Source organism: Pelodiscus sinensis, chromosome 7 (assembly GCF_052426305.1).
Source record: "Pelodiscus sinensis isolate ZL-2025 chromosome 7, ASM5242630v1, whole genome shotgun sequence".
In the NCBI taxonomy this organism is placed as follows: Eukaryota; Metazoa; Chordata; order Testudines; family Trionychidae; genus Pelodiscus; species Pelodiscus sinensis.
Genome location: NC_143058.1, coordinates 16,036,144 through 16,064,057, shown reverse-complemented (window position 1 = coordinate 16,064,057; position 27,914 = coordinate 16,036,144). Strand labels below are relative to the sequence as shown.

Sequence of the window (27,914 nt, the reverse complement as noted above, 5' to 3'; positions counted from 1 at the left end):
ATGTTTCCGCAGGAGCCCAGTTTTGAAATTATATTTCACCATTTATTTTCACCTACAATTTAGCCATAATAACACAGCTCTGAAAAGAAAAAGAAAAGAATATTGTGTGTTGCACTAACTGCTCTGTAGCACCTCTCAGAAACATTTATTTCATTTATATTGATTGCTGTCATAACTGTGCATCTCAAACATATAAAAGATTCAGTCTGCACCTATCATGTCCCTGGGTACCTATTTCAGTCCCACACGTGCAATCCTTTCAGTATCCACACCTTCTCTTTTCCTTTGGGTGAAACCCCACAATTCAGTCGCTCACTGAATGGTTACCAGTCCAGAGCCTGTGGGCAATAATAAAATATAGTGACACACAAGCAGCTTCTTCTTAAAAGTAGGATTTATTTGGCAAAAGATTCACAGCACTGAGAGAAGTGGATTTAAAACAACAAAAAGACTCATGCACTTAATGTATTAGGCTTTGTCTACATGGCAATTGAGCAACAAAGCTTTTGTCATTCACAGATGCTTAAAAACTGAATGAAAAAAGCTTTGCCATAGCAAGGGCTAGTGTAAACAGTGCTTTGTTGGCAGGAGTGCTCTCCTGGCAACAAAGCAAATGTCACTTATGGGGGTGGACCTTTTTTGTCTGCAAAAGTGCCAACAAACAGCTTTTACACTGCCTAACTTTTAATATCATGGCCATATTGCTAAAACCTACGTAGTGTAAACCGCTGGTTTTCAAAATTGGGTCATGGGTCCGCAATACTTTGTTCATCTAAGAAAATGTCTGTTGCCATAGAGCCTCGCAGCTCCCATTGGCTGGAAACAGCAAACCATGGCCAATGGCAGCTGTGAGACTTCACGGCTATGGACACTTAGATAAACAAAGCGTAGCAGGTCCACCAGCAGCTGATCCAGGCAGGCCCGAGGCCCAACTTTGGAAACCAATGGAGTAGACTAAACCTTTCTTACACTTAGCAGTTTAGGACAGAGCAATGTTTCTCAAAGTGATGTGCAAAACCACTTAAGAGAAACCTGCTAACTGGCTGCTCCAGTGTGTTTGTTTATCAGCTCCGCAGCCACAGAGACTTGCAACTCCCATTGACTCCAGTTCGCCATTTGCAGCCAATGGAGCCGTGGCCATAGAGTTGGTAAATAAACACACTGGAACGGCCATGCAGGTTTCTCTAAGTGGTTTCACAGGCCACTTTGAGAAACACTGAGATAGGGGCTTAGGCAACCATGATACCATTTTATCTTTGTCATTGTTTTGTTCCTCTTGGTTTCCCCTCTCATAATCTCCTTTTGCTCTACCTCCTTTTCAAGTAACCCACATAACCAATCACAGAGCTGTGCACAATATTCATAAACAATAACACAGATATTTCTTATTTTGTCACAGCTCCCATTAGGTGGAGGAAAAGTTCAGTCATTGACTTCATGTCTTTATATTTTAAATGAAAAATTGTGAGCGCAAGAATATTTTACAGCATATAGTTTAATGCTAATGGCTGCACAACATTTGTAAACATCTCAAGAGTTTATCAATATTTGTTTGCAATTCCAAAATGATGTATGCAAAAACAAATTATTAAGCCATGATAGCCACTTGAATTCCAGTTGATTGGACCATATTTCTAAGAGTTGGCCCTCACTTGGTGTCATTTGTCATAACTTCAATAGAACTATGACATTCATATCAGCAGCAAATCTGTTCTGTATTATTTTACCAGTAGATATATAGAGTGTGTGATTATGTGGTATGGTGGAGAGGTAATGGCCCTATATGAAGCATGATATTGTAGATACTAAGATTTTGATGTATTCATTAAACTATAACCTATGAAACTAAACTATGACCTATGAAAACCATGTTCACATGAAATAAATGACAGAAATTTAGTGATAGCTGCATAGGTCATATACATTTCCAGTTTTCAGTTGATGCCTAGGGTAAAAAAGAAATACTACTGTCTGTTCAAAGCTTCATGATGATATCTAATAAGAAGTGTTTTAAAAGATCTTTTGTTCCTAGTTACCCTGGAAATTCAGAAAGGTAGCTGCATTTATGATTAAATGATCATCTGTTAACTTTAAACATTCGTACGTATTTAGGGATGATGTCAATGGAAAGACTAAAGCTCTGTAACATAGACACAAACATTAAATATAACGAGTCTTTTTGATTAATGTAAGATTTTTTTGGTCTCTAAATATTTTATAAACAATTCTTCTCTTTTAGAAATATGAGATTACATCAGAAGTGTGGCTTTCTAAACAGGTATTGTATGAATGATGTCTGAAATGCATAATGGATAGCTGTTTGCATTGTTACTTTTAGCTTGATTATTTTCTTTAACAAAATAGAAAATGTAAAATTAAATTTTGTTAAAATACACCCCCATATTAATTTAACATCCGAAAAATGACTGTAAAAATTCGATGTAGCATACGTGTTCTTCCAAAGTAGATCTGACCTCTGAGCTCATTGAGTAAGATCTGCTGACTTTTCAGATAAAAATGTTTTTAGTTATTCTTTTCTCCTGTTTGAAATTGATGCAAAGGAGTAGAAGGGAGCAAGACTGTGCAGAGCTCCAGAGGAATGCTTGAGAATAATATAACAAAGTTCAAGCACATGAACTATAGATAGAACAAAAATATCAGAAAATGTTTCAACTCTCACAGAATCAAATAAAAATATCCAACAGATTGCAAAAGTGGATGAAACATATTTATTTAAAACACATTTCAGGTTCCATTTTGTAAGCTGTGTGTAAAAAATCATTACAAATTATGATTTTATGGTAGACAGTGTCCCTTTAACAGTTCCATATGGTGTTGGATTAGGAGACGCATAACAAGCAAAGTATCAGAGGGGTAGCCGGGTTAGTCTGGATCTGCAAAAGTGACAAGGAGTCATGTGGCACCTTATGGGCTAACAGAAGTATTGGAGCATAAACTTTCATGGGCAAAGACCCACTTACTACTTGCTTCTGACGAAGTGGGTCTTTGCACTCAAAAGCTTATGCTCCAATAATTCTGTTAGTCTATAAGGTGCCACAGGACTCCTTGTCGCTATAACAAGCAAAGTTACTTACACAGTTCAATAGTAATGACAGTGCATGGATTCATCAAGGCAATTACATAGAATCATAGAATACTAGAACTGGAAGGGATCTCGAGGGAGCATCAAAATCCATTCACAGCAGGACCAAGCACTGTCTAGATCATGCCTGACAGATGTCTATCCAACCTTCTTTTAAATATCTCCAGTGATGGAGATTCTACAACCTCCATAGACAATTTATTCCATTATTAAACCACTCCGACAGTTAGGAAGTTTTTCCTAATGACCAATCTAAACCTGACTTGCTGCAGTTTAAGCCCATTGCTTCTTATCCTATCCTCAGAGGCCAAGGAGAACAATTCCCCCCCCCCCCCGCCTCCTTCTTTTAATACCCTTTTAGACACTTGAAAGCTGCTATCATGTCCCCTCACTCTTCTCTTTTCTAAACTAAACAAAGCCCAATTCTTTCAGTCTTCCCATAGATCATGTTTTCTAGACCTTTAATCATTTTTGTTGCTCTCTTCTGGATGCTCTCCAATTTCTCCACATCTCTCTTGAAATGTGGTGACCAGAACTGAACACAATACCTCAACTGAGGCCTAATCAGTGCAGAGTAGAAAGGAAGAATGACTTCTCGTCTCTTGCTCCCAACAGTCCTGTTAATGCAGCCCAGAATCATGTTTGCTTTTTTTGCCACAGTGCCACATTGCTGATTCATATTTAGCTTGTGGTCCATTGTGAAACGTTGATCCCTTTCTGCAGTATTCTTTCTTAGATCATCGCTTCCCATTTTGTACGTATGAAACTGATTGTTCCTTGCTAAATGGAGCACTTCGCATTTTTTCTTATTAAACATCATCTATTTACTTCAGACCGTTTCTTTAGTTTGTCCAGATCATTTTGAATTATGACCCTATCCTCCAAAGCACTTGCATCCCCTCCCAGCTTGGTATCATCTGCAGACTTAACAAGAGTACTGTCTAAGCCAGGGATTGGCAACCTATGGCTCGCAAGCCAAATATGGCTCTCTAGGGAGCCAGATGTGGCTCTTCTGGAGCCTCAGCTCAGCCCCTGCTTTCTAACCCCACAGCAGGGAGCCCACGCTGGTACTACAGCCTTATGGCTCCCGCTAGACTCGAACACTAGTGCAGATTCTTGCAGGGAGGGGTGGGGAGAGAAAGCCCTGAGGCTCTTCACAGGATCTGGCATGCAGGGAATAAACAGAGCTAAACATGGCTCAGTGTGACAGCATTTTCCTCCCCTCTCCCCCCGACAAGGGGGAAACCAGGAACCAAAGATGACTCCCTGTGTATTGACATTTCTTTCCCTCGGGACACACTTCCTTCAGCCTCTCCTGCCAACTCTTCCCAGAGGCTTCTGGGAAATGAGAGCAGGGGGAAGTGTGTTACACAATGCCTACCACACAGCATGAAAACAAGTAAGTACCTCCAACGCCATGCCCATATCTTCACACACACACACGGCCAGACAACCTGCCCTCAGCCCCCTGGCCAGACACCCCCTGCTCCTAGCTAGATACCCTTGCCCCCAGCCTGCTGGCCAGAATCTTCTGCCTCCGGCCAGACACCCCCTGCCCTCTGATCCACATCCCCTCCAACCCCAGCTAAAATCCCCCCATCCACTAGCCAGTCAGTGTCCCACTGCCCCAAATCCCCGATGCCCCCAGCTCCCTGGCCAAGATTCCCCCAGTCCCCTGGCCAAAATCCCCCCAGCCCTCTGCTCCTTGGCCAGACAACCCTGTCCCCAGGCCAGACTCCCCTTGCCTCCAGCTCTCTGGCCAACATTCCCCCTGCCCAAAATCCCCTCTGCCCCCTGGCCAGACACCACCTAGCCAGGCATCCAGCTCCTAGTCCTCTCCTGCCCCCTGTCCAAGCAGCTTTCCCCCTGGCCAGACATTGCACCCTTACCCCCTCTTACAGCCCACATCCTGCTCAGATCCTGCACTCTGTCCCACAGACTAAATGCCTCATTTTTGGCCCCAACCTGGAGGGTAGCGGGGTCCACACAACCTTAGAACCACAGAAGAGTAAATCTGGACTGAGGCCCTTTAATTTTTGTTTGTTTGTTTGTTTGTTGCTTCTCACTTGTATGGTCCCTGACTGATTTTTCTGTGGGTCAGTGGCCCCTGATCCAAAAAAGGTTCCCCACTCCTGCCATAAATCAAGACATGTTGAAACCTTTTAGGTTGGACATAATATTTTACTTTATTTAAAAATGAAGCCCCCAATTTTGGGCCCAGCCTCCATCTGGTTACAGCATCGTAACACTCCTGTGTGCCCTCACACATCAACCTTGATTCCATCATACACCTGAACTCCCTGTCCTGAGCTCCTCATACCCTCACATCCCCAGACTCGTTTTGTGCCTTTGCCTTTCTAATCATGTGTTTATGTCCACGCAATCTCAAAAGCTATGGCTTAAGTCCTGTTAAAGCCAAGTTTGCATTGCTGAATTGAGGAAATAGACAATATTTGTCATCATTATTAATAAAACTTGTTTCATTATGCATGAGCCTGAAAAGGAAACTCGCTAGTATATCCAACATTAGCAAACTAGGACAATACCAGAAATTATACGAAAGAGTCAGTTTTCTGAGGTTTCCAGACCAAATAGTCAGGCAAAAGAGTTTTGAAAAAGTGTCTGACCATATTAGCTGCTAATTGAACCATATCTCAGAACCCTTTGAGGTTTAGCCTTTTTAGTTCCACTATTTTTAACATAGAATATTGACGTAGTTATTCTCAAAATTGAAGGACATCTCTTTAATTTCTGTGTAAGCAAATATCCTAGCTTATTATTTGATGGAGAGTGTAGTGCACACTTTGAGACAACTGACACAATTTTGTATTTATAGAACGAGGAGCCAGTTTTCTCCAAAGATGGAAGTAAGATCTTTATGATAGTCCCAGTGAAACAAGGTGGTCGGGGAGAATTCCACCATATAGCCATGCTTATTGTTCCGGTAAGCTTTTTTCCCCTTCAATTCATATTTTTGGGGAGTGATTGTATAGTCCTCCAGGCATATTGGTATGGGATATTCCTTGAGATGTTTTACGCAAACAAAAGCTTGCCCTAAGCAGAACTTGAGAATGTCCATGTGTATATAATGGGGATGGGCCTTTCTCTGTCATGACCATAATTCTTCTGTAGGACATTTGCAGCATCATATAGTCTGGAATAAGTATGGCATCTCCATAGGCTGATGACAAAGATGCTCAGTAGATCAATCAGCACCAAGCACTCACACAGCACTTGGCAATCATTCTCTTTTCTTTTATGAGATTCTTTACACACAATTTCAATTGGATTCCAGTGGAGTGAGGCCCCCCAAACCCTTTGAGATTCAGAACCTAAGTTCTAGGGCTGAGAAGTCTTCCAGTTCCAAAACAAATCTGGGGGCTGTTATTTCAGGTACCTCAGTTGATCTCAATAAGACACCAGGAGACAAGTGATCATATCCCAGACATACTTCTTTATGATAATGTTCATGTTGATCTCAGCATGAAGCATGTTCACAATGCTGTGTGAAAAAAGAAGAGAGAAGTTACACCTTAATCTGCCTCTAAGATTTTAAAATGGGAAACATAAGTATATGTGTAAACCTCCATTTCCAGTAAACCAGTGATGTGCATGAAAATCATAGAATATCACACTAATATAACAATCGAGAAAGTTCTAGTTACGTGTCTTTCCCATTATATGATGCTGTGTAGCATCAAAAATATTTGCAATAACAAAATGTAGGGAAAAGGTCTTGTAATATCACATGACACGTTAGAGATGATAAAAGGTTTGACATGAACTTGTAGGCTATTTCATTAGACATGACCAAAGTTTTGAGTAAACATAGGCCTTAGTTCAATAAAGCATAAAAGCATATGCTTAAATCCATTTTTGTTTGAGAAAGAATTTAAGAATTTATGCTTAACTTTAAGGACTGACTTCAATAGGACTTAAACATATCCTTAAAGATAAGCATGTGTTTAAATGCTTAATGTTCCATCCCCATTCAGCAGAATATGGTACAGGAATATATACAACTGCAAAGTGGCAAAGACATCTGAGTGTTTGAGCCAAATTCACCACTAATATGAATACGTCTAACTCCAACTCCAGTGGAATTATACTACTTTACTCCAGTGATGAATCTGGTTTTTTTAGTGTAGAGCTGCTCCCTAGAGTTCGTTTGCTTTTTATCTACATATGTACGAGGAAACTTACTGACCATTATTCATCAGTAAGCAACACTCTGTATGGTAATGGGGCTCGTATGGGGCAATAAAGGATAGGAAATGTGTTTATATGGCTTGCATTGCACACTGCATTAATCTGAGTGTCCATTATTTCTAAAGCAAACATGGAAACATAAAAAGTATATTAAGCATTTTGCATAGACTTTTGTCACTTCAAGTATTTGTCACAGTTTGTGAGACCCACAGAAGCATAACAGTTACTTAGGTAGAATTTGGATACCTAGGTTGTTGGTATCCAGTATTGTGAAACCCAAAATCCACTATGAACACTTGGAGTAAACAATGACATTTTATGTATAATTGCCCACTTAAGACCTTTTACTGAATGTGTTAAGCAGAAATAAACATGGTAGACCCAGGAGAGGTAAAGGCATTTTACTACCTTCAACATAAAAGTCTAATAACATAGAATTAAACTTTAATGATCAATTCACTTCTGTTTCAATTAATCATTGGGGTTTCATTATCCAAATGAAGCACAACTAGTGAGATATGATGGTTTTGCTTAGTACATTTTAAATGAATCTTATTAATGCTAAATTTTAGAGCTGATATTACATAACCAAATCAGATTATCAAAGGAATCTGATTTAATCTCTCTTGGGTACTGTTTTAAAAAAATATGTAATCCTCTCACAATGTATTTACTCTTTGAATGTAAAGTGCTCAATCTGTATTATGTTTATATCAGGCTTAAAATAAATTAATTAAAAAATTAACTAAACCAGAAGTGTTATATCTATTGGAGAGTCTTAATTAGTTTTTTCCCCAAATAAAGATACATGGGGTCTTACTTTTTCCACAGTGTGAGAACTTAAATGGTTTGGAGCAAAAATTGCCAGGAAGCATAATAAATTATGCATTACAGCTAAAATCTTGAAAAATAGCTATTTTGTTTAAAACTTATCAGCCACATAAACCACAGCCTATTTGGTATCTGTAATTTTCAGTATTTAAAAATTCCCTTCCTTGCTGCCACAGATGAAACTTCATTATAAATTGCTACCATCTAAGCAAGATACTTACCATCTAAGATATTTTTTCATCTCTAATACCAATGCCCCATTGAAATGGAACATTTCTTAATATAGATAAGTGCACTACTTAATGCAATGTGGCCCTAACCTCAATTGAGCTTCTATGAACTACTGTAATACCTTACATTTGCCATACAGTTCTTTCCTGAGCAGTCTTTTCTGCTTTGTCAATGGCCAAGACGCTATTTGTAATGGCTAGAAATTTAGGATCTGTTAGTTTAAATGGCAAATAACATAGGTGGATTCTAGGAACCATGTTCAGCTCTACCTTGACTCATATCATAGTAACAAAGGCTACGTCTAGACTGCAAGCCTCTTTCGAAAGAGGCTTTTTCGAAATATACTTTTGAAAAAGCCTCTTTCGAAAAAGAACGTCTAGACTGCAATCAGTACTTTCGAAAAAGCCCTGTTTGCATTCAAGAACGCCTTTTTTCGAAAGAGCACTTTCGAAAAAAGGCGTTCTTCCTCGTGAAATGAGGAGTACCGCCGTTGAAAGAAAAGCTGTGTTCTTTCAATTTAATTTCAAAAGATCGCGGCTGTAGTCTAGACGCAGGTGAAATTTTTTCGAAAAAAGGCTACTTTTTTCGAAAAAACCCTGCAGTCTAGACACAGCCTAAGGGGATAAAACCATTTAATTACCGTCATACCTCACAGGATGGTGTGGTATTGTTGGTGTTGTGTATTTGTATTGTATTAATGCCTAGAGGCCTAGACCGTGTCAGGGTCCATTATGCACTGTACAAGCATACCACTAGTCAGCTATTGCTCACAATGTACGGTAATGTTCATAGAGCATTTTGAATGCATAGGGTCAAGATAAACCTCTTTGTGCCAATCCAGCAAGTAAAGGAAAAATAAATCTTCAAGAAGTATGAATGATATTTATTTATTTAGCTCACTGCAGCTTTGGGTCAAAACCTCAGCTTGTGTAAATTGCTGCACTTTTGTCTGTCTAAGGATCTGGCCCTTGGTCTTCAGCTCTCCTTTGACCTTTTGCACCTTTATTCTCATTTCAAGAAGAAAAACAATGAGTTTAGACTTGAAGTCTATTTCGAATTCACTAAGGTCAACAAATATGAAACTCCGTGTTGTCACTACAGGGAAGAATCGAATGTAGTCCAAGGCAGGATCCATTAATGTGGACAAAATACCTTGAACTCAGAGCCCCAGGAAGCACTCTGAGGAGCTGCAGGAGGCCTGCTAGAGGCCAATTAGTTCAAATTAGTGGCACTGGAACGTCCACACTAATGTTATTTCAGACGTACAAGTTTGAGAATAGTGTTATTCCCTGTAAAGTTTGAGAATAGTGTTATTCCCTGTGCTTTCTAATTCCATTACCCTGTATACCGGGCTTAGTAAAGCGGATGTATCGCTTACAAGATTGATCTTGCTGGGCTAATTTCGGGCTACGGCCCTAGTGTAGACCAGGACTTACATGTTAATTTAAAGATTTTTTTTTTAATATAGTGAAAATTTCAGCATTTATTTTGATAGCCTCTAACAGATATAAAACGTGCACCAAAATTAAAGATATGCCAAATTAGATAAAATATAGAATCTCTATTGTTGTGTATAGGTAATTGCAAAAATATTGCAATGGAAACCGACATAATTTTACTACCTTTTGAAAAATTAATACATTGCTTGAGATAAGGGTCAATCAGCGCTGTTCAGTGCATGTTGGTTTTGTGATTTAAGTAAGTTTTGTTGTACCTTAAAAAATTAAAAAGCTGTAAATCAGTAATGATATGTGCTAACAGTCCTGTTAGGTGAAGAAAAACAGAAGGGCTAAGATGAAAGTCAGTACTTACCATTTCTCTGCAGGCTAAAACTGAGCAAATCAATGTGAGACACCTGACATCAGGAAATTGGGAAGTTATCAAAATCCTGGCGTATGATGAAGATACTCAAAAGATGTGAGTATTATTTTCTTTGTTGAGGTAAAACATCTGTGAAATATTGAGATAGAATCCATTTTCCTAAAGCAGTGTGTATACAAATTAAGTAACAATCTTTTTTTCATTTGTGAGCAGTGCCATAAATTATAACCATAGTACAAAGAGCAGTTTCATACATTTGATCTGTCATAGTCAAACAAAGCAAAGTATCTTTCTTGAATAACTAATAGAGATATTCTGGGCCAACTACTGACTCGCTCTGTTGATTAAATAAAAGGAATTAAACTACAGGATGGAGACAATTATCTTTACATTTCTCCTTCCTCTCCCCTGGAATCTGAGGGAGAGGGTGGAAAGCCTGGCAAAATTATTAGAGTTGGTAAAACTCAGAGGTCTGAGTTCACATGGGTTTTACAAACCTTTCCTTTGGTTTCAATGGGTGGGCATTGCAACCTTGCAAACTTCACTTTGATAGTCTTTGTTCAAATAGATACAAAAGCTCATGTTAGGAAATAGAGGAGAACTCAGCCAAAATCACAGAGTTTCAACCAATTTATTATTGAAACCTGATTACAATGTTCTCTGGTTTGGTTTTAAGGTTCCTAAACAAGGATTGAAGAACACTCACTGAATATCAGTGACTGGAAACAGAATGGGCTTGTTACCAAACACATCAGTCAATGGAACCAGTCTATCTGACTACAGTGTGCTTTAGATCAGGCCTTATTTATATCTATTAAGGCAGCAATAGGATTATGAGACGTCCCATTTTTAAAGGGACAGTTCCATATTCAAGTCGTCCTGCAAGAGTCCTGACTTTTTCTTGAAAACAAGCAAATTATCCCATATTTTCTGTCTTTCCCATTCTCCTCAAAAGTATTGGTAGGTCCCGCTGCTGGTCGGATTGCCAGCTGCTCACCCAGCAGCAGTGAATGGGGGATCCATTGGTCAATGATGTGGAATAGTGTGCATGGATGGTAGCAGGGCAAAGATGCAGCACATGCTGCTGCTCCCACTTCCCCTGCTGGTCTGTCAGCACAGCTACTACTGCATGAGGGCTCTCAGCAGCAGGGCTCTGCCCCAATCCTATTTCTGACCAGTACTGGCTACATGTTGTGCACTGCAGTGGCTGGTGAGTGCAGGCAGGCACCTGGCGGAGACCAGCTGTGTGTCTTCTCTGTCTCCCACCCATTAGCCTTTTACATGCTACCTCTTTTGCTGTCATCTCTCTGCTTTGCCCCTTCATCCCCTCCAGCCTTGCTGCTCTTCCATATCCCCTCCAGTGAGGTGCGTCCACCTGGTGCTGTGCAGAGAACCTGGCTCTGGTCAGAATATTAAGTTGACCAACAGCCTACTCAGTAGGCTCCTTCCTTCCCCCCACTGCCTCTGTGGCCCGAGAAAGCCCAAGATCCTCTGCCCCAGGGCACAAGCCAGGGAGAGCTGAGCCCTGCCTGTGCCAATGCCCTGCACAGCAATGGCGTGGAGAAGCCTCTCTGCCCCTTAGCTAAGTTCGGGAGCGGCCGGAGGGAATGAGTTTCTAGACTGTTCCTGCCCCAACCCTGCAGGCTCCACAGTAGTTTCCAGGGCAGGAGGTTAACAACCTCTTCACCATCCACCCTAGGTCCTACTCCCAGGGAATGTGGGACTGCTCCATCCTCTAGGCAACTTCCCCTGCTGAGCCACCTGTTTGGCTAGGTTTGCTAAAGCCCCTGTCCTTGGGATCCCTGGGCCCTGTTGCACACTCCATCCTTATGGCTTAACCCCTTCCTGTCTGCGCTGTAAAGGGGAGTGCAGAGATGACTAAGTCATGTTCATGGCCAGCGGTAGTCGGGAGTGGGGTATTACTTGACTTGCAACATTGTGTGGTCAGCCAGCTGCTTCCAGCCATGGGGCAGGGGACAGGAGGAGAGAAAAAAGAAGAGATGAGCTCTGCAAAGACATGGGCTAGGTTATCCCTCCCCTTCCCTTCCTACAGCTGGAAGCAGCTCCCATCTCTGACCTGCCACACAGAGCCAACAGGTTGCTAGTGGCCACTTTATGGTGTGAACCTTGACAGAAATCTGGGAGGAAGGAATGCGACCTTGCATGTTCTCCACTCATGTGTTGCATCAGGAAGACGTTGCACCAGGTACCAGGTGATGGGGAGGGTCTATCCCAGGGGCCCAGCTAGGCATGAAAAGTGGAGAGAGCCAGGCTGGGAGGGCTAGGTCAGTTGGTTTATGGGAATGTGTGTGCATGTCATGCCTCCCTGTGTGAGTCCTAAAGCCTTAAAGATAAAAAATTAAATAATAATAATCCAACTATGCCGTATTTCTTTTTTTAATGGGGTATCAGTCAACTAGATGTTAATTTGAACATTTGTACTGATCACTGCTAAACTCACCTGAATATGAGTAATTTTAGCTGGTGTCCCATAGGGAAACAACATAGGGAAATATGGACACCCTAGGCAGAAATACATCTAACATGGCTGAGGCTATGTCTACACTATGGGGCTTTATTGGAAAAAGGTACGCAAATTGCACTCCACAATTTGCGTACCTTTTTCTGATTTTTTTTTCAGAAGAGGCTTTTCCAAAATTTGGCCTGTCTACACTGAGCCAAAAAAGCAGAAGAGCAGATGCATTCCCTGGACATGGCAGAGTATTTCCAGGATACCTCTGCTATCCAGGAAAAACCGCGTAGTCTAGACATAGCCTGATTCTGATCTCCACTGAAGTCAATGGAGTTTGAGTAGTGGTGGAGCTGGCATAAGAATTAGAATCAGTTTCCTTGTCTCCACCAGGGTTATTGAGGGATGCAGTTTCAGACAGACCTTGCTATGGATTTTAAAAAGAAAAGAAGCTATCTCCAGTTGTTTTTCGGAGCATACATGATACACAAAAGCAGCTGTAATGTGCCCCCATGCTTTCAGCATTGTTTTGATATGAAAACATATATCAGTGTAGTTGTTTAAAGCTTTCTGCACATGTGTAATCTGAGCTGGTGAATAATGGAATATTTGAGTTCACTGAAAATTCAGAAAAATGGAACATTTGAAACAAAAAGTAATTTTGAACTAAAAAACTGAAATATTTTGACTTTTTCTTTTTTTTTTTTTTACTAAAATAATTCGGTAGAAACAACATGTGCTTTCAAAACATTTCACAAAAAATGTCCAAGAAATTTCACCCAACTGTTGCATATTGGCTTTGCATGGGTCTTGGCGCCATATTGAAAATTTCAATTTCAGATGTGAGTTTACTTTTATGATGTGAGTTTAATTTTATGTGCTTTTCTTGGACAGTTATTTTTTAAGCACTGAAGATTCCCCAAGAGGAAGACAGCTGCATAGGTAAGTAATACTCCAAGGAAAATTTACAATAGCCCTAAAACATGTACTATAAACTAGAAAAATTCTATGTGCCTGACCTGGTGCTTTTGCAGCTTTAGTCATCTGCATTTGAGTGAAATGAGTGCAGAGTAGGTATAGACTGCTGCCAAGCAAAATTATAATTGTTTAAAGTGCATTTTATGTAATATGAAATATAAACAATACACAGAAAAATTAACAATATTTTAAAATATTTCACCTTTTTTCTATTTAACCAGAGAACTGGTTGAAATTTTTGCCATTTGAAGCATGCAGTGAAATGTCAGTACTTTAGATACTGAGATCAAACTGAGAAGTGCGAGGTTTAAAAAAAAATCCCCAAAAGGTTTCCCTTTCTTTTTCATGATCATTATTACCAAATCTGAGTGACAGGATTTTATACACACTTTTGCATGGAGATAAATGACAGCAGAAATTGCAAGGAGCAGAGAATCAGCCTGCTTATTACTAAAGAGAATTTATTTTATGCTCAACAATTGCCAATCATATTTATGTAAATATAATATACAATTAAAAATTAGGCAAACTCCAAATGCAGTGTTGTAATACACATGTATTTTTTAGACTGGTGTATTGTACAAAAAGCTTTCTTAATGTGGCTAAAATGATATTTACAACTTTCATCCTAAACTTTGTGATCAAACTGCCTCACCTGTGCAGGCACCCCAGTTCTAAAACCTACAATTCTGTCTGTACCTAATTCTCATTAATTTCTGACATTTATTCTTATTACCTTTAATAATTAAGATCCCAGTCCTGTAAGATGCTTCATGCAGGTTTAGAAGATCTCATTGACAGAAAAGCTTGCAGGGTTATAGCTTAATAGAGCAACTAAAAACATGTCATATCCAGCAGAAGAATGGAGATCAGAAAGATATTTAATGATTGTTTGGTGGGCCTATGACATCACTTAATGAATTTGCTATATTACAAAATAAAACTCTTCTGACGTTTGCAACTAATTTTGTTCTCAGTGTATCAACAGTTGGACTACTGAACCGCCAGTGTCTTTCATGCAACTTCATGAAAGATCAATGCACATACTTCAGTGCAAAGTTTAGTCCTATGAACAAGTATTTTTTACTACATTGCAAAGGTAAGTAAAATGTATTGTTCAAAATACTGTTTACAATAGTGCCTTATTTGTGAAAATAATATAATCCTATCTTCATCTAAGTAGAGGTTTGCTAGATACATGCAGACACAGGTTTCCTCTGCTAGAACTGGAGTTAGCTGGTACCCTGACAGAATTTCCTTGCTTTCGTTTATAAACTTTTCTGTGGAGTTCATTGCTGTAGTATCTGAGTGATGCAAAAACAGATGTATTTAGTTCACTTGCAGAACCAGGAAACTTAGGTTAATCCAAATGGATTTTTTTCTAATTTTTTAAAAAACTGAAAAGTTTTAAAAAACCATTTCAGCTCCAAAAAATATTTTGATTGTGTTTTTTTAAAGAATTAGTAATTCTTAAATAAAATTGAAATAAAGTAATTTCAAATGGAAAAAATCAAAATCTTGATTTTTAATAACATGAAAACTAAACCGAGACTTTTTCAGAACATTTGGGGGTTTGTTATGACCATTCAGCAATTAAAAATATTACATGTAATTAAAAATATTAATTGTGATTAATCACACTGTTAAACAATAATAGAATACCATTTATTTAAATAGTTTTGGATGTTTCCTACTTTTTCAAATATAGTAATTGCAGTTACAACACAGAACACTCAGGGTATATCTACACTTGCACCCTAGTTCAAACTAGGGATGCAAATGCAGGCATTTGAAATAGTCAATGAAGCGGGGATTTAAATATCCCACACTTCATTAGCAAGATCTCGCTGGCACGCTAGTTCAAATCACAGCTGATTCGAACCAGGAAGTGTACTCCTCAAAAAATGAATAGTAACATTAGTTCGAACCAAGGGGTTTGGTTCAAACTAACGCGTCCCGGTGCTCACTTCCTGGTTCAAATCAGCTGTGATTCAAACTAGCGCACCGGCGAGATCTTGCTAATGAAGTGCGGGATATTTAAATCCCCGCTTCATTGACTATTTCGAATGCCTGCATTTGCATCCCTAGGTTCGAACTAGGATGCAAGTGTAACCATACCCTATGTGCACAATGCTCACTTTATATTCATTTTAGACCAGAAGCTTTACCTGAAATTTCTTAACTCAACTGATTTTTGTTTTCCTTCATTTAAATCATAGCTCTGGGGTGGGACTGGGGATGAGGGGTTCAGTATGCAGGCTGCTCCAGGAAGAGAGGACTTCCCCAACCCTGTCTCAGCACAGCAGGTTGGTGCCAGGTGAGAAGCACCTCTCCATGGTTGTTGTGGCTACAGCAGGCAAAGCCAGGGGAGGGATGCATGTCCATTGGCTGGGACAGGTCTGGGTTTGTCTGTCCACAACACTCCTCAGCCAGGTTGCAGACTGTATACTTTCCCCTCACTCCTTTATGAAAGTGAACAGCCAACACAGTTTCCATATTAATGGGATGGGGAAGGTGCAGCCCTCCCCTGCTTTAGGGATTGAAGGCCTATGGCTGAGGTAGTCCTAGATGTGGGATGCATGCCCCCAGATAGTCCCTTTCATCTGTCTGTTGATTCTGGGTTTTTTTTCTGTATTGTTTTATACATCCCCAAATGTACTATGTATATCAGCCCCCCTCCAACCAAACCTTTTCCCTGCTTTAAGTTATGATAAGAGGTAGCCACATACCAAATTTGGTGGTCATAAATCATACCCTTTTAGGAGGAGTTCTTGGACAGACAGACTTGCTCGCTTGTTTGCTCACAAAAAACAACAAAATAAATAGTATGTTTCACTTCACCCCATTAAGTACTGTAATGGAATCATGAAAGTTGAACTTACAACTGTAGATTTAAGTACACATTCAATTGCACTTGGAACATAAATAAATTGCACTACCATCTACAAAAGTGCCCTGCAAATAAACACCTGTTCTCACTGTCAGGTGACATTGTAAGTAAGAAGCTAGCCGCATTATGTTCTATAAATTTAAACAAACTTGTTTATTATTGTGACTGACTAAACAAGAAGTAGGACTGGGTGGACTTGTAGGCTCGAAAGTTGTATATTATTTTGGTTTTGAGTGCAGTTCCGTAACAAAAAAATCTGCATTTGTAGGTTGCAACTTCATGATAAAGTGATCATTATGTTGTTACTTGTATGAGGTGAATTGAAAAATACTATTTCTTTTGTTTATCATTTTTACAGTGCAAGTATTTGTAATAAAATATAAAGTGAACACTTTACACTTGCTTTCTGTGTTGCAATTTAAATAAATATATTTGAAAATGTAGGGAAAACATCCAAAATATTAAATACATTTTATTGGTTTTCTATAATTTAATATTGTGATAAAACTTCAATTAATCATAATTACTTTTTTAAAAAAGTATTATTTATTTAGTTAATCACACGAGTTATCTGTGATTAATCAATAGCACCAGTTTGTTTTGTTTTTTCTCTTTGCTTTTACATAAATTGCCCAAAGTCCCACAGGAAGTCATAGGCAAAACTAAGAACACAGATCTACTGAATTCCATTCCTTACCACAAGGCCGCCTCGCATTTTTTTTTTTTTACTCTTTCCTGTTTCAAAATGTATCTTTCAGACAAAAATGCTATGTGCAGTGGTTAAAAGCATTTCCCCTTCCCACCACTAGTCCTCTCTCTGTTTTCTTAGTCTGCAAACTCTTCAGAGAAAGGACTGTAGATCAGATTCTGCTGAGAGTTATACCACTCAAGATTATGAGTAATTTAAGTATTTAAAGCTTCTTGAGTTCCACATTAGGCTAACAGACAACAGTATTTGGTTTCACGTCTTCCTATGTGTTTATACAACATTTATTAAAATGGGTTACAGACCCTGCTGTTTTCTGTCCATGGGCACCACCTCAATATAGTAAACAGCACTTTAATCAGTGAATCTGACATTTAACTATAATACCTTTTCTGTGAGAAAAATAGGATACCAAAGGTGTTTCTTAATCATGGAACTATTTCATATATTGTGATATTTGTAATACACTTTTGTATGTCTGGATCACAAAGTGATTATTGTCATCTCCATGTTCACCTTCCTTCAAATACTGAGGTCTCTTCTATTTGTTGAAGTTTGGAACAACTCATAAACAGTTTCTACTTTAATTATTTTTTGTACTTTTCTCCCACTACAAAAATAGGGCCAGGCGTTCCAGTTGTTAGCGTGCACAGTACAAGTAACCCTGGAAGTGAGTAAGCACCATTCCACAAGAATCCCTTATTGTAATCTTTGTTTTAGCATAAGTAAAAAAAAAATACGCAATTCATTTCCATAAACCTGTCTTAATTACATTCTAGCAATAAACATGGCTGGGAGTGATAAGAGAAAAAATTAGTCAAGTAACTGGAACATTCCCAGGATTTCTCAGATACATGTTATGCTAGATGCATATCTTTCATCTACTATTTACACTTGAATTAATTAGGTGCCAGGATGTTCTTCATCCCTTTCTCTCACTATGTAAATTATGTTTCTATTATGTCATATTTTCTGGAGTCTTAAAATGTTTTTAAAGTTATAATCCAATTATTTTTGATTAAAGTACAGACCTCCCTGGTCTGATCATCAATTTTTACTTACAATAAGCCAAGTACTGCTCTAATATGCTGGTGCAAATCCAGCATGCATTCACTGACATTTTAAATAGGAATTCCAAGAGTAGATTCCTTGTGAGAGAGGCTCCGTTACTGCTATGTTTCACGGTTTGCTAATTATGCCCTATATTATGGACTGGTTTGCTGCCCTGACAATACAAAGAAGCCACAGATATCAGACAGTGTAAAACTACGATAGCAGTTTGGCTAACTCTCCAGTCCTACACAGCATCCCTTCACTTTGGGAATCTACAGCACTGGCACCCAGCACTAATTAGACCAGCCTCAGAATGCTCTAACTGCTGCTGGTACAGGCCAGTGCAAGCCAGCGAAAATTATTCTCAAATTCCCAGAGCTACAAAGGTGGCTTAAAGCCCCTCTCCTAGTCTGGGCCAAGAAAATCTCACCCACAGCAGAGGATCTGGCTATACATCTTCAAAGTGTCATACTGATGAGACTTTTCAAATACATAATAGATTTACAGCATGTTGATAACTATACTAATCTATTTTAAGGGCATGTCTCCACTTCCGTGAAGATTGATGCTGCAGAGTTTGATTTAGTGGGACTAGTAAAGACCCAGTAAATCAAATGTTGTGGGTTCCCCCATCGACTCCAGTATTCCTCACAGTTGTTAGGGGTAAGGGAAGTTAACAAGAGAAGTTTCTCCTGTTGACTTCCCACTGGGGATGCCGGAGAAATTCAGCTTAAAGTCAACTCCAGCTATATTATTTATATAGCTGGAGTTGCATATCTTAAGCCAATCTTCTTCATGAGTGTAGGTCTGGCCTTAGTTAAGGAAAAACTAAATACTGACCTTTCTCCTTCATATTTTCAATATTACTGGTTATTATAGTTGTTAAACTGTATACTGCAGAAACCCTAAAAATGGCCAGGGGGCTAAGTATATCACTTAAGGTAAATTCATTAACTTCATCAGTGGAACTTCTAGATATTTATGGGAGTAGAATTTACCTCTTTGTGATTTGTTTCCAAAATTCCCATTTGTGAAGAATTAAAGCATAAATATGAGTAGGATTTATGTGGAATATTATGGAAAAAAGACAAGGCAGTAGGTCTAGATTGTTTACCATTAACAACAACAATAAAAAAAACAATAATGAGATGCAATTTATTTGTAATGTTTCAGTGCAAGATTAGATAAACCCCTTCTATTAATAAAAGTGTAAGAGTGTGATTAAAGATTACTTCCAATTATTATAGCCTAACACTATAATTATAACATTTTGGTTGACTGCCCAGAATTAACATTCAGTTAGATTATCCCTTGTTGCCCTAAATTAGATGTATGATTTCAAAAATTCACATGAAGGGAACGAGATTGGAGAGTAAAAAAGAGCAATAGAATCTTTCATCCAAATGCAAAAGAGTTGTTTCAAATCTGGCTTCAGCTTTGAATCCAAATTGTGCCATGACTCCGCACTAAAATGTAGGAGAGGAAGGCATACACAGAGGTAGTGACCAAGTAAGGGTGTTCTGGGTAATTTTCTTGCACTGGATAGACAGATACTAAGGAGGCCATGCTCCTTAATCCTGCTGGTGACAGGAACATTATATAATCTCTAAGTCTTCTCTCACTGCCTACTGTCAGACATCCATTTTGACAGGAATTGTATACCTGCCTTCTTGGATACACAGCATTTCTCATCATCGTACATCCACCCAAACTCCCTGGGTGTATCAGATATGCTAATATCTGCATTAAACCTGGGTCTGAAATGGAGTGGATAGTGAAGGTATGAGGCTGGGTATTGCTCTTCCTTCCTAGCCACAAACCACAAGGAAAATTTTAACCTTGATGTTTAATGAAGGCAAAACTTGTTGAATCCAGAAAGAGACTGGAAAATCATAATACCCCATAATACCTTGTGAATTAAGCTGGTAGTCTGGCATTTGAATTGCAAAGTAGGTGTTTAAAGAAAGAAACTATAAAAATGTTTAACATTGCATTCTGGTCTCTTTCCCTTTAAGTATTGGTACCTTGATTTCTTTCTTTTATGGTGATTCATTGTATCTTCCACCCTGATTCATCCTGGTTTTTTTTCCTACAGAATTTTACATATTGGAAAACAATGCTGTGTTGAAAGAAGCTATTTTAAAGAAAAAGATTTTCCAAACAGAAATTAAAATGCTTCACATTGAGGACTATGGTAATTTTAGTAAAATGTTCCTTTAACACAGAAAATAACCACTTTCTTCATATCTACTATTTTCAATCTGTGTAAATACCAGCCTTTAATGGTTTGCTTTTTTCTTAAAGAACTTCCTCTGCAGTTGTCATTTCCAAAGGATTTCACAGATCGAAACCAGTATGCTGTTCTGTTAATAATGTAAGTATCTATTTAGGGTCAATAAAATAATAAAAGTAGGTAAATGGGCATATAAAGAGAAGATGTGTTTCTCTGTTTTCAGTTGTAAAATATACATTGGGGGTAAGTGGAGGGAAAATATCACTTTCCTTATGACATAACTTTTGAGTTGATAATCCCAAAAGCTTTGTTATCAGGAAGATGCTGTTTTCTGTCTTGTCTGATAAAAAAACAGTGCTTTATAAATTGTCAATATAAGCATGGTTCAAGATATCCATAGCTATACCTGAGAGCCCATATCTTTATGTGGTGTAATCTAAAGTAGCTTCACTAGCTTCAGTGGAGCTGTGCCTGTTTCCACCAGCAGAGACTCTAAAGCTTTTGGGGAGTTTTGTACACTTTTTTTTTCTGCTAAACATAGAAATTTGTACTGCCTAGGAGTCAGGTTAAGACTTCTACAGACCATCTGTTTTGGGAATAGCAGAGAGAAGATAAAATACTGAATAACCAATGTTGGCGCCTTTATGGGATTTGACCCACCGTCCAATGAGTCAGTGGAAAGACTAGAAGTAGACAGATGGACTCCCTGGCAGCCTGTGCTTTTCCTGTGGAAGAGATAAAGTAGCTGTGTTTCTTTCAGACACAGCCTCCTTCTGGTCACTCATGCACACGTTGTGCATGTATCTGGAGGGAAGCAGGTCCATCACACCCCCAATCCATCATGATATGTCAGTGGTGATCAATACCTCTATTTTCATTAGATACCCTCCATTTTTGCCCAAGGAGAGAGAGCTACAGTCTTGTGCCTGCTGCATGTGCGGAAGTCATAAAATAGGGGTTCCTGGTACATATAATCTCCTCTCTCCATATACCCAAACTGGAGCAGCGGTAATTTGTCCCTGGATTTCTAATTAGCCATATTTGTCTTTCTTCAAATATCAGTAGTTACTAACTGATTTATCATTGGTAAAAAAGGGTCCTATTAGAATACTCAGATTCATTTTCTTCAGTATTCCCTCTATATATTCCCCGTGGGAGCCCCACAGACTATGTTTCAAAGTGGTTACCAAACAAGAAAACCATGTGTCTAAAACCTGATTTAAAACCTTGTATCACTTACAGTCTTGGGATAGATTTTCCATCAATATTTTATATAAGGAATTAACAATGTGACTCCGATTAAAATGTATGGAGTTAAATCCCTGTGCAATGTATTGGAAATATAATCCCTGCTGAGCAGTAGAATAATATACATTAAACTACTGTCTTCTGTTTAATGAAAATCTCCAAAGATACTTATAGTTATATATACAAGGCTTAATTTGCAAGCATGAGCCTCTAAATAAATTGTTCGGAATTCCTGCATTTGAGCTTTCAGTCCCATTCTTATGCATTAGTAAGTAAACTGGCAGTAAGTGCTGATTTCAGTGCCCAATATGTCATTTGGACATGTCATTTAAGTGCCTACATTTGAAAACTGGACTCCTGAGCTGTCTTTCAGGTGGACTAGTGGATGGATCTCTTCTTTTAATGCCTGATGTAAAATGTGGCTTCTTCAGAGAGCAGAAGATAGGAATTTTATATATACAATAATTGTTATTGCATATGACTGAGCTTATTTATATTATAGTTGTTCTTGGAGGTCAAGGGGTAAACACATTTAACACAAGCACAATTGATATTGTATGCAATTGGTATTGGTATTATATTGTATGCTCTTGGGAAAATTTGATTTTTTGGTAAATAGGGGAACTCAGGGACTTTCAGGTAACTTGCTTAAAAAGTGACTTAAAAAGCTGAGAAAATAAATATTCTTAAACATATATTTAATTAATGTGCAACAAGTTAATACAAATTTGAGGACAGCAAAAGGGAAAGTGCTATTATAACTAAGCATTATTCACATATTTAAATACATATGTCTGGACAGAGAGAGTTTTCAAATGTTTTCTTTTGAAGTTCAGCATGTAAGAGTGGTATTGAGGCAGGGTTTGCATGCTAGATAGGCATGGTGTCAGGGTTAGAGATCTGTAGGACTCCAATGATACCTTAAATGTGATGGGGCAGTTACGTCTATGAAGTGATTATTTTGTGGTGTTTGCAAATGGGAGGAAAAGGACCTTAGCAACAAATACACATTTTTTGTCTTTCCGTCTCTGGGATATTGAATTTCCACTTCTCTTCATTGAAACCCCTTCTTTGGCAGTGCTGAGAGTTAGTGGTAACACAAGTTATTTTTAGAAGTCCCTTTACATGGCAATGAAAAATCAATATTGAAGATCTGACAGGGAAGACCTTCTGTATTGCATTTAATGTGACTCATCTCTCCGACAACTTGAAGAGAAAGAGGTGATATTTCTCAGTCCAGCTTGTTAAAACTTCACACTTTACCAAATTCACCTCTTTTTTAGAATTAGAGAAGGCCCAAAATGAGATCTTTGAATGCAGAAGACAATGTAGATTCTGTTCGTGAGATAATTGCAGCACTGAGGCCGGGTTTTTATATAGACTTTGGATAGTTCCAGTCCCTGAGGCCAAGAGTGTTTGGAAGCCTGTAAGCAAGCTAGGTATTTTGTCCATCCAAACAACTTCAAAATTGACATCTTGCTTCTTTTCATTGCCAGAAGTACCACCTCCAAAAAGCAGTACTGTACTTCCAGGAAGGACATCAGGCTGTTTCAGGTAACACTGACTGGCTGATTGTATGATGTCATTTCCCAGACATTCTACCTTCTGAAAGTGGTACTTCTGTGACTGACTTAGGGTCACTTTGTGCCTTCTGCACACATATTAGACGTGTCCATACAATGGTTATTTTAGTGGTAGGTCATCAGAAGAACCATTAATACTACTGAACAGACACATTTATTCCTTTGTCTGTGATCTCAAAGAGGAAATCTAACCACCAAGCTATCTAGGAATTCAAAAGGGAAAAAGGAATGTTCACTCTAATCCCCAGTAATGATGTTTAGTGTTATCTGTCTTTGTTTCTTTGCAAAGCAAATGGCCTTTCTGGTCCTGATCCAGTTGAACGACTAAGATGTCATTAGAATTATATTTTTGCTGTAGATATGAATTGGTTTAGAGTATTTATACCAATAGCATTGCAGAATAAAGGTGAATTTAAGAAAAGTGAGAGAAAGAAAGAGAATGAGGAAAGGAGCATGTGAGAGGGAATGCAAGAGTTATCTTCTTTATTGTGTCTCTAGGGACAGGATTTCAAAAAGTTTAGATGCATGATTAAGGTCATGTCTTCACAACATGGAAGATAGATGTTGCCCTGGTTGATCTTCCAGAGTTTGATTTAGCGGGTCTAATAAAGACCCGCTAAATCAAACTCAGAGAGCTCACTTGTTGGCACCAGTAATCTTGCTTCTCACAAGGAGCAAGAGAAGTTGACAGCAGCATTTGCTTCCATCGACCTCCTGCTGTGGAGGTAGCTGGAGTTGCATATCTTAATTTGACCTACTCATGTAGTATAGACCTATGCACATAGGATACTAATGATTCACAGCCTTATTACTTGGGCAGGGGGCATGTGGCATGTTTGCCATGCCATGAAGTCTACTTCAGCTATTGTGCTGTAGCAGTCTCTACAGAGCTGCTCCATTATTTCTGCAGGGGATTAGAATCCAGCAAGTCAAACATATGACTAGTACCTGGTCCAGCTCTTCTTGGTACTGATGACTGTCATTACTGGCTCAAAAAAAAGTATGTTGCACTGGACTCCAAATTAGATTGTAAACCTTTGTTAATGCAGACCATCTTTTATGCTGTGTTTGTATTGTGCATGGCTTAGTAAAATTCCTATTCCAAAGTCATCTAATAAACTGGAAATCATAAGACTTTAGATATTATTATTGCTGTCACAAACATCCCATCCAACTTTGGTCATATCACCTAATTTCTCTGGACAAACTTTAGTGCCTAACACAAGTATTTCTAAACTTAAGCACCCAGGTTTGAAAAGTTTGGCCATAAATATTTAAGGCCCTGCTCCTGCAACTGACTCTGTGCTGCTAAACTCCTCAATCTGAGCAGAATTCCACTAAATTCAGTAAAGTTCCACACATTACAGAGCCCAGCCTCAGAGAGTCTATTCCAGGATCAGGACCTAAATTTCCTTAGATGTGAAATTACAGTAAGGGTCACTGTCATCCTAAGGGTGGGGAAACTTAACTAATCAATGTCTGTAAAGCACATTGAGACCATCAGACAGAAGTGCAAAGCACTGTTGTTCAAATTAATATTGGATCGGAACACCAGGCTATCTAGCAGTTGCATAGGCCTCTCACAGTTGCAAGTTGTCACTCTAACTAGTCCTATTTCTCTCTCTTGAATTGTGATGCATATGGCATAAGTGACTAAATAGATAACACTGTCCACTCTTCCACTTGCACCTCCTAAATTACTAATACATTTCACACTCCATTTCCTTCAAATACACATACACCATAGCCTATGGATTAGAGAGGGGTACAATAATTGCCTTCAAGTGTGGTTATTACCTCTTTCCTATATAATTAGGATCAAAGTTTAAATTTCAGATTCTTGATTTTTTCATTATGGTTCATCTTACTCGTTAAAAAAGTTGGATGATACAGTCCTTCTTAATACACAGGAAATGATTAAGTGGAGTACAGACTAAGACATTTAATGTGGGTAATAAAATGAGAGGTGATCATCATTCTTTATTTCTTCTTGAACATAATTAACCTCATTCTTTCAAAATCTGTAGATAATGCATCTCAAATGTCAGCATTCATTATGTAATGTAATTTAAAACTACAAACTGTAAGTGGAATTAGTAGAACCAAAAGAAAGATTCTTCTAAATTCAGGAAAAAAATTATCAGGCAATGTATTCCTAAGTAAACATGGAATGTTTTGACCCTTCTAGAAGTATTGCATAGTTTTTATGTATTTGCTTATACTTCTGTAATTGAGGCCAGGTCTACAATAGAGCCGGAATGTAGACTTACACTATGCAACTACAGCTACATAGAAAATGTAGCTGGAGTCAGCTTACCTTAAGATGAGCTTGGCATTGTCCCCACTGCGGGAGACTGACAGGAGCAAATGCTCCCATCTTCTTCTTTCCTCACTCTTCATTACTGCAAGAAGTAGAGGTACCAGCCGGAGCTGCCCTCAGCGTTCAATTTATGGGTCTATTCTAGAACTGCTAAATTGAATGCCAGAACATTGATTACCAGTGCAGCAAGTGGAGACGTGCCCGTAGAAGAAACTCTGTCTCCAATATTAAAATGGTGCCAGACCAGGCCTCACTCAAGCCAACTGAGTACATCTATACATCACAAGGATCTGACACATGCATCCCAGACCAATGGATGGAAAGTGGCAATTTTTCAAACAGAGCAGGTACAGTGGTGGAGAAGAATGACTCAACAAATGTAAATAGTAGCAGAAATTTAGGGAGATATAGCTTAACTAATGGTATTTGTCTAAGACCTTCAGCATCGTAGCACTTTTGCATTAATAGTTCTCTTGTAAAATGTTCATTTATTGCAAAGGATGTTATTAGATTAATCAGTGTCTGCTGCAAATGATGAAACAGTGCATTGCCACAGGGTGCAGTATAAAATTTCAGGGTAGAGTCCACCTTTTTTATTACAACCTGTTTAGAACAGGACATCCCAGAAGTCCTTTTCATCTGGCTACATTTGAAGTTATTTTGAGGGTCAGTTTTGTGAAAATCATTCTAAATGAACTGTCTATATAACTCTTGTGTGTTTTTCATGCTTTCCTGCCAGCTAGTTCTTTCATTCCTTCCCCCCTTGGAATGAAAACGATCCTCTGTTCTTTTATTTGTAGTGTTGTATTGTGGAAGACTTATGAAAATCTTGCTCTTTTTAGTCTTCTGGGAGTTTCTTCTTTTTCTAAATGTCTTGTTAGTTACAGTAGCCTGGCACAGGCCACATAGGAGCTGAGATACAAGTAAGAAGCTTTCCTCAGCTTGTTTCACTGACAACAGCAGCTCTATGCTATGGGGAATGCAAGGGCTCCTCTTCAGGAACCTGGACTCCAAAAATGGGATGGGGAGAAGAACCACAACCTTTCCTCCAATGAGGCAGGGCAGTGCTGCATCTTCAATACTCAGAGGTGTGGCTTAAAAGCTGCAATCTGGTCTTCAGTATTTTTTCCTTTCTGAAGGACTATCTGTATTTCATTTCCATTTCTCCCATGATTCCATTTTGATAATGTCCATTTTTCTGATGGTGCCCCCTTCCTCCACCTCCCCACCCGGTGTTAAATGCATTCGTTTTCACAGTTGCAAATGCATTGTCTCCTTTTTAGCTAGTAACCGTTCCTAGCAAGGAAAATGAGGGATAGGATGGAGTGAGTGCTTGACATTCCGTGACATCGATGCTTGGGAATGCTAGGGGTATCTGCTCTCTCAGTATCAGTGAAGGGTCTGATTGGCAGCAGGGCCACATGAGATATTGCTGACACAAAATGAATATGTGGTGAATTTTACCTTCATGTCATTTCTGCAAAATATTTGTTTTTCTTTCAATATGTTTTCACCATTTTCAACAAAGATGGTTTTATCACTGATGTAATTTTCCACCCCATAGAGGGAATTTATCTTCCGAGCTATAGTTTCCCTCACTAATTCATATTTGCTGTTCTAAGACTTTTCCACATTCTGCACCAGATTCATGAGCCTGTATTGGGAGAGAGTTTCTATTGTGTTGCAGAAGTCCATGGCTAGGCACTATGATAACATTAATAAATAATAATAATAGCCACTGTGATAAGCACTACATATTCCCCTCCAAACTCTAATGAGAGCCAAAGCTTTAGCTCCCAGATGAAAAGATTCTTCTCCTTTCAGTAATATACCAAAGAGATGATGAGCTGCCTCTTTCTCCAGACAGTCTGAAGTGTATGTGACTGAATTGCAAGAGGCATACAAATTACCCACTAAGGTCAATGATATTGGTATATTATTGATAGCTTCTGTCTATTTAAATGGCATCTCAATGGTGAACTTCAGCCGTGTTTCTGAATCATTCTCAGCCTTGCTATCACTGCAGACTCATAAGATGCATGTTGTCAGTACTGAAGACACAGATGTGGTGGATTTGAACTTCATAAAAAATGAGCAGATTCAGGTGCTGTTCTGGTATAAGTAGAAAAAATAAAATTAAGAATTATTAGATGATTCCTTCACTTGAATGCCACCGCTCCTGATGCATTGCTGAAAATACAGTAACAGTTGCAAGATGAAGTTCCTAGAAGACATAGG

At 38.7% G+C, this 27,914-nt stretch overlaps 1 protein-coding gene across 2 annotated transcripts in view; it reads left to right on the top strand.

The window, feature by feature from the left end:
* DPP10 (dipeptidyl peptidase like 10) overlaps positions 1–27,914 on the top strand; it is a 468,324-nt gene that overhangs the window by 421,834 nt on the left and 18,576 nt on the right. For both annotated transcript variants that reach the window (XM_075933252.2, XM_075933251.2), the window contains 8 exons: positions 2,240–2,278; positions 5,940–6,047; positions 10,200–10,291; positions 13,560–13,607; positions 14,621–14,742; positions 17,862–17,909; positions 20,388–20,486; positions 20,597–20,666. In XM_075933252.2, the coding sequence (XP_075789367.1) occupies positions 2,240–2,278; positions 5,940–6,047; positions 10,200–10,291; positions 13,560–13,607; positions 14,621–14,742; positions 17,862–17,909; positions 20,388–20,486; positions 20,597–20,666 (626 nt within the window). The remainder of the gene's footprint in view (positions 1–2,239; positions 2,279–5,939; positions 6,048–10,199; positions 10,292–13,559; positions 13,608–14,620; positions 14,743–17,861; positions 17,910–20,387; positions 20,487–20,596; positions 20,667–27,914) is intronic.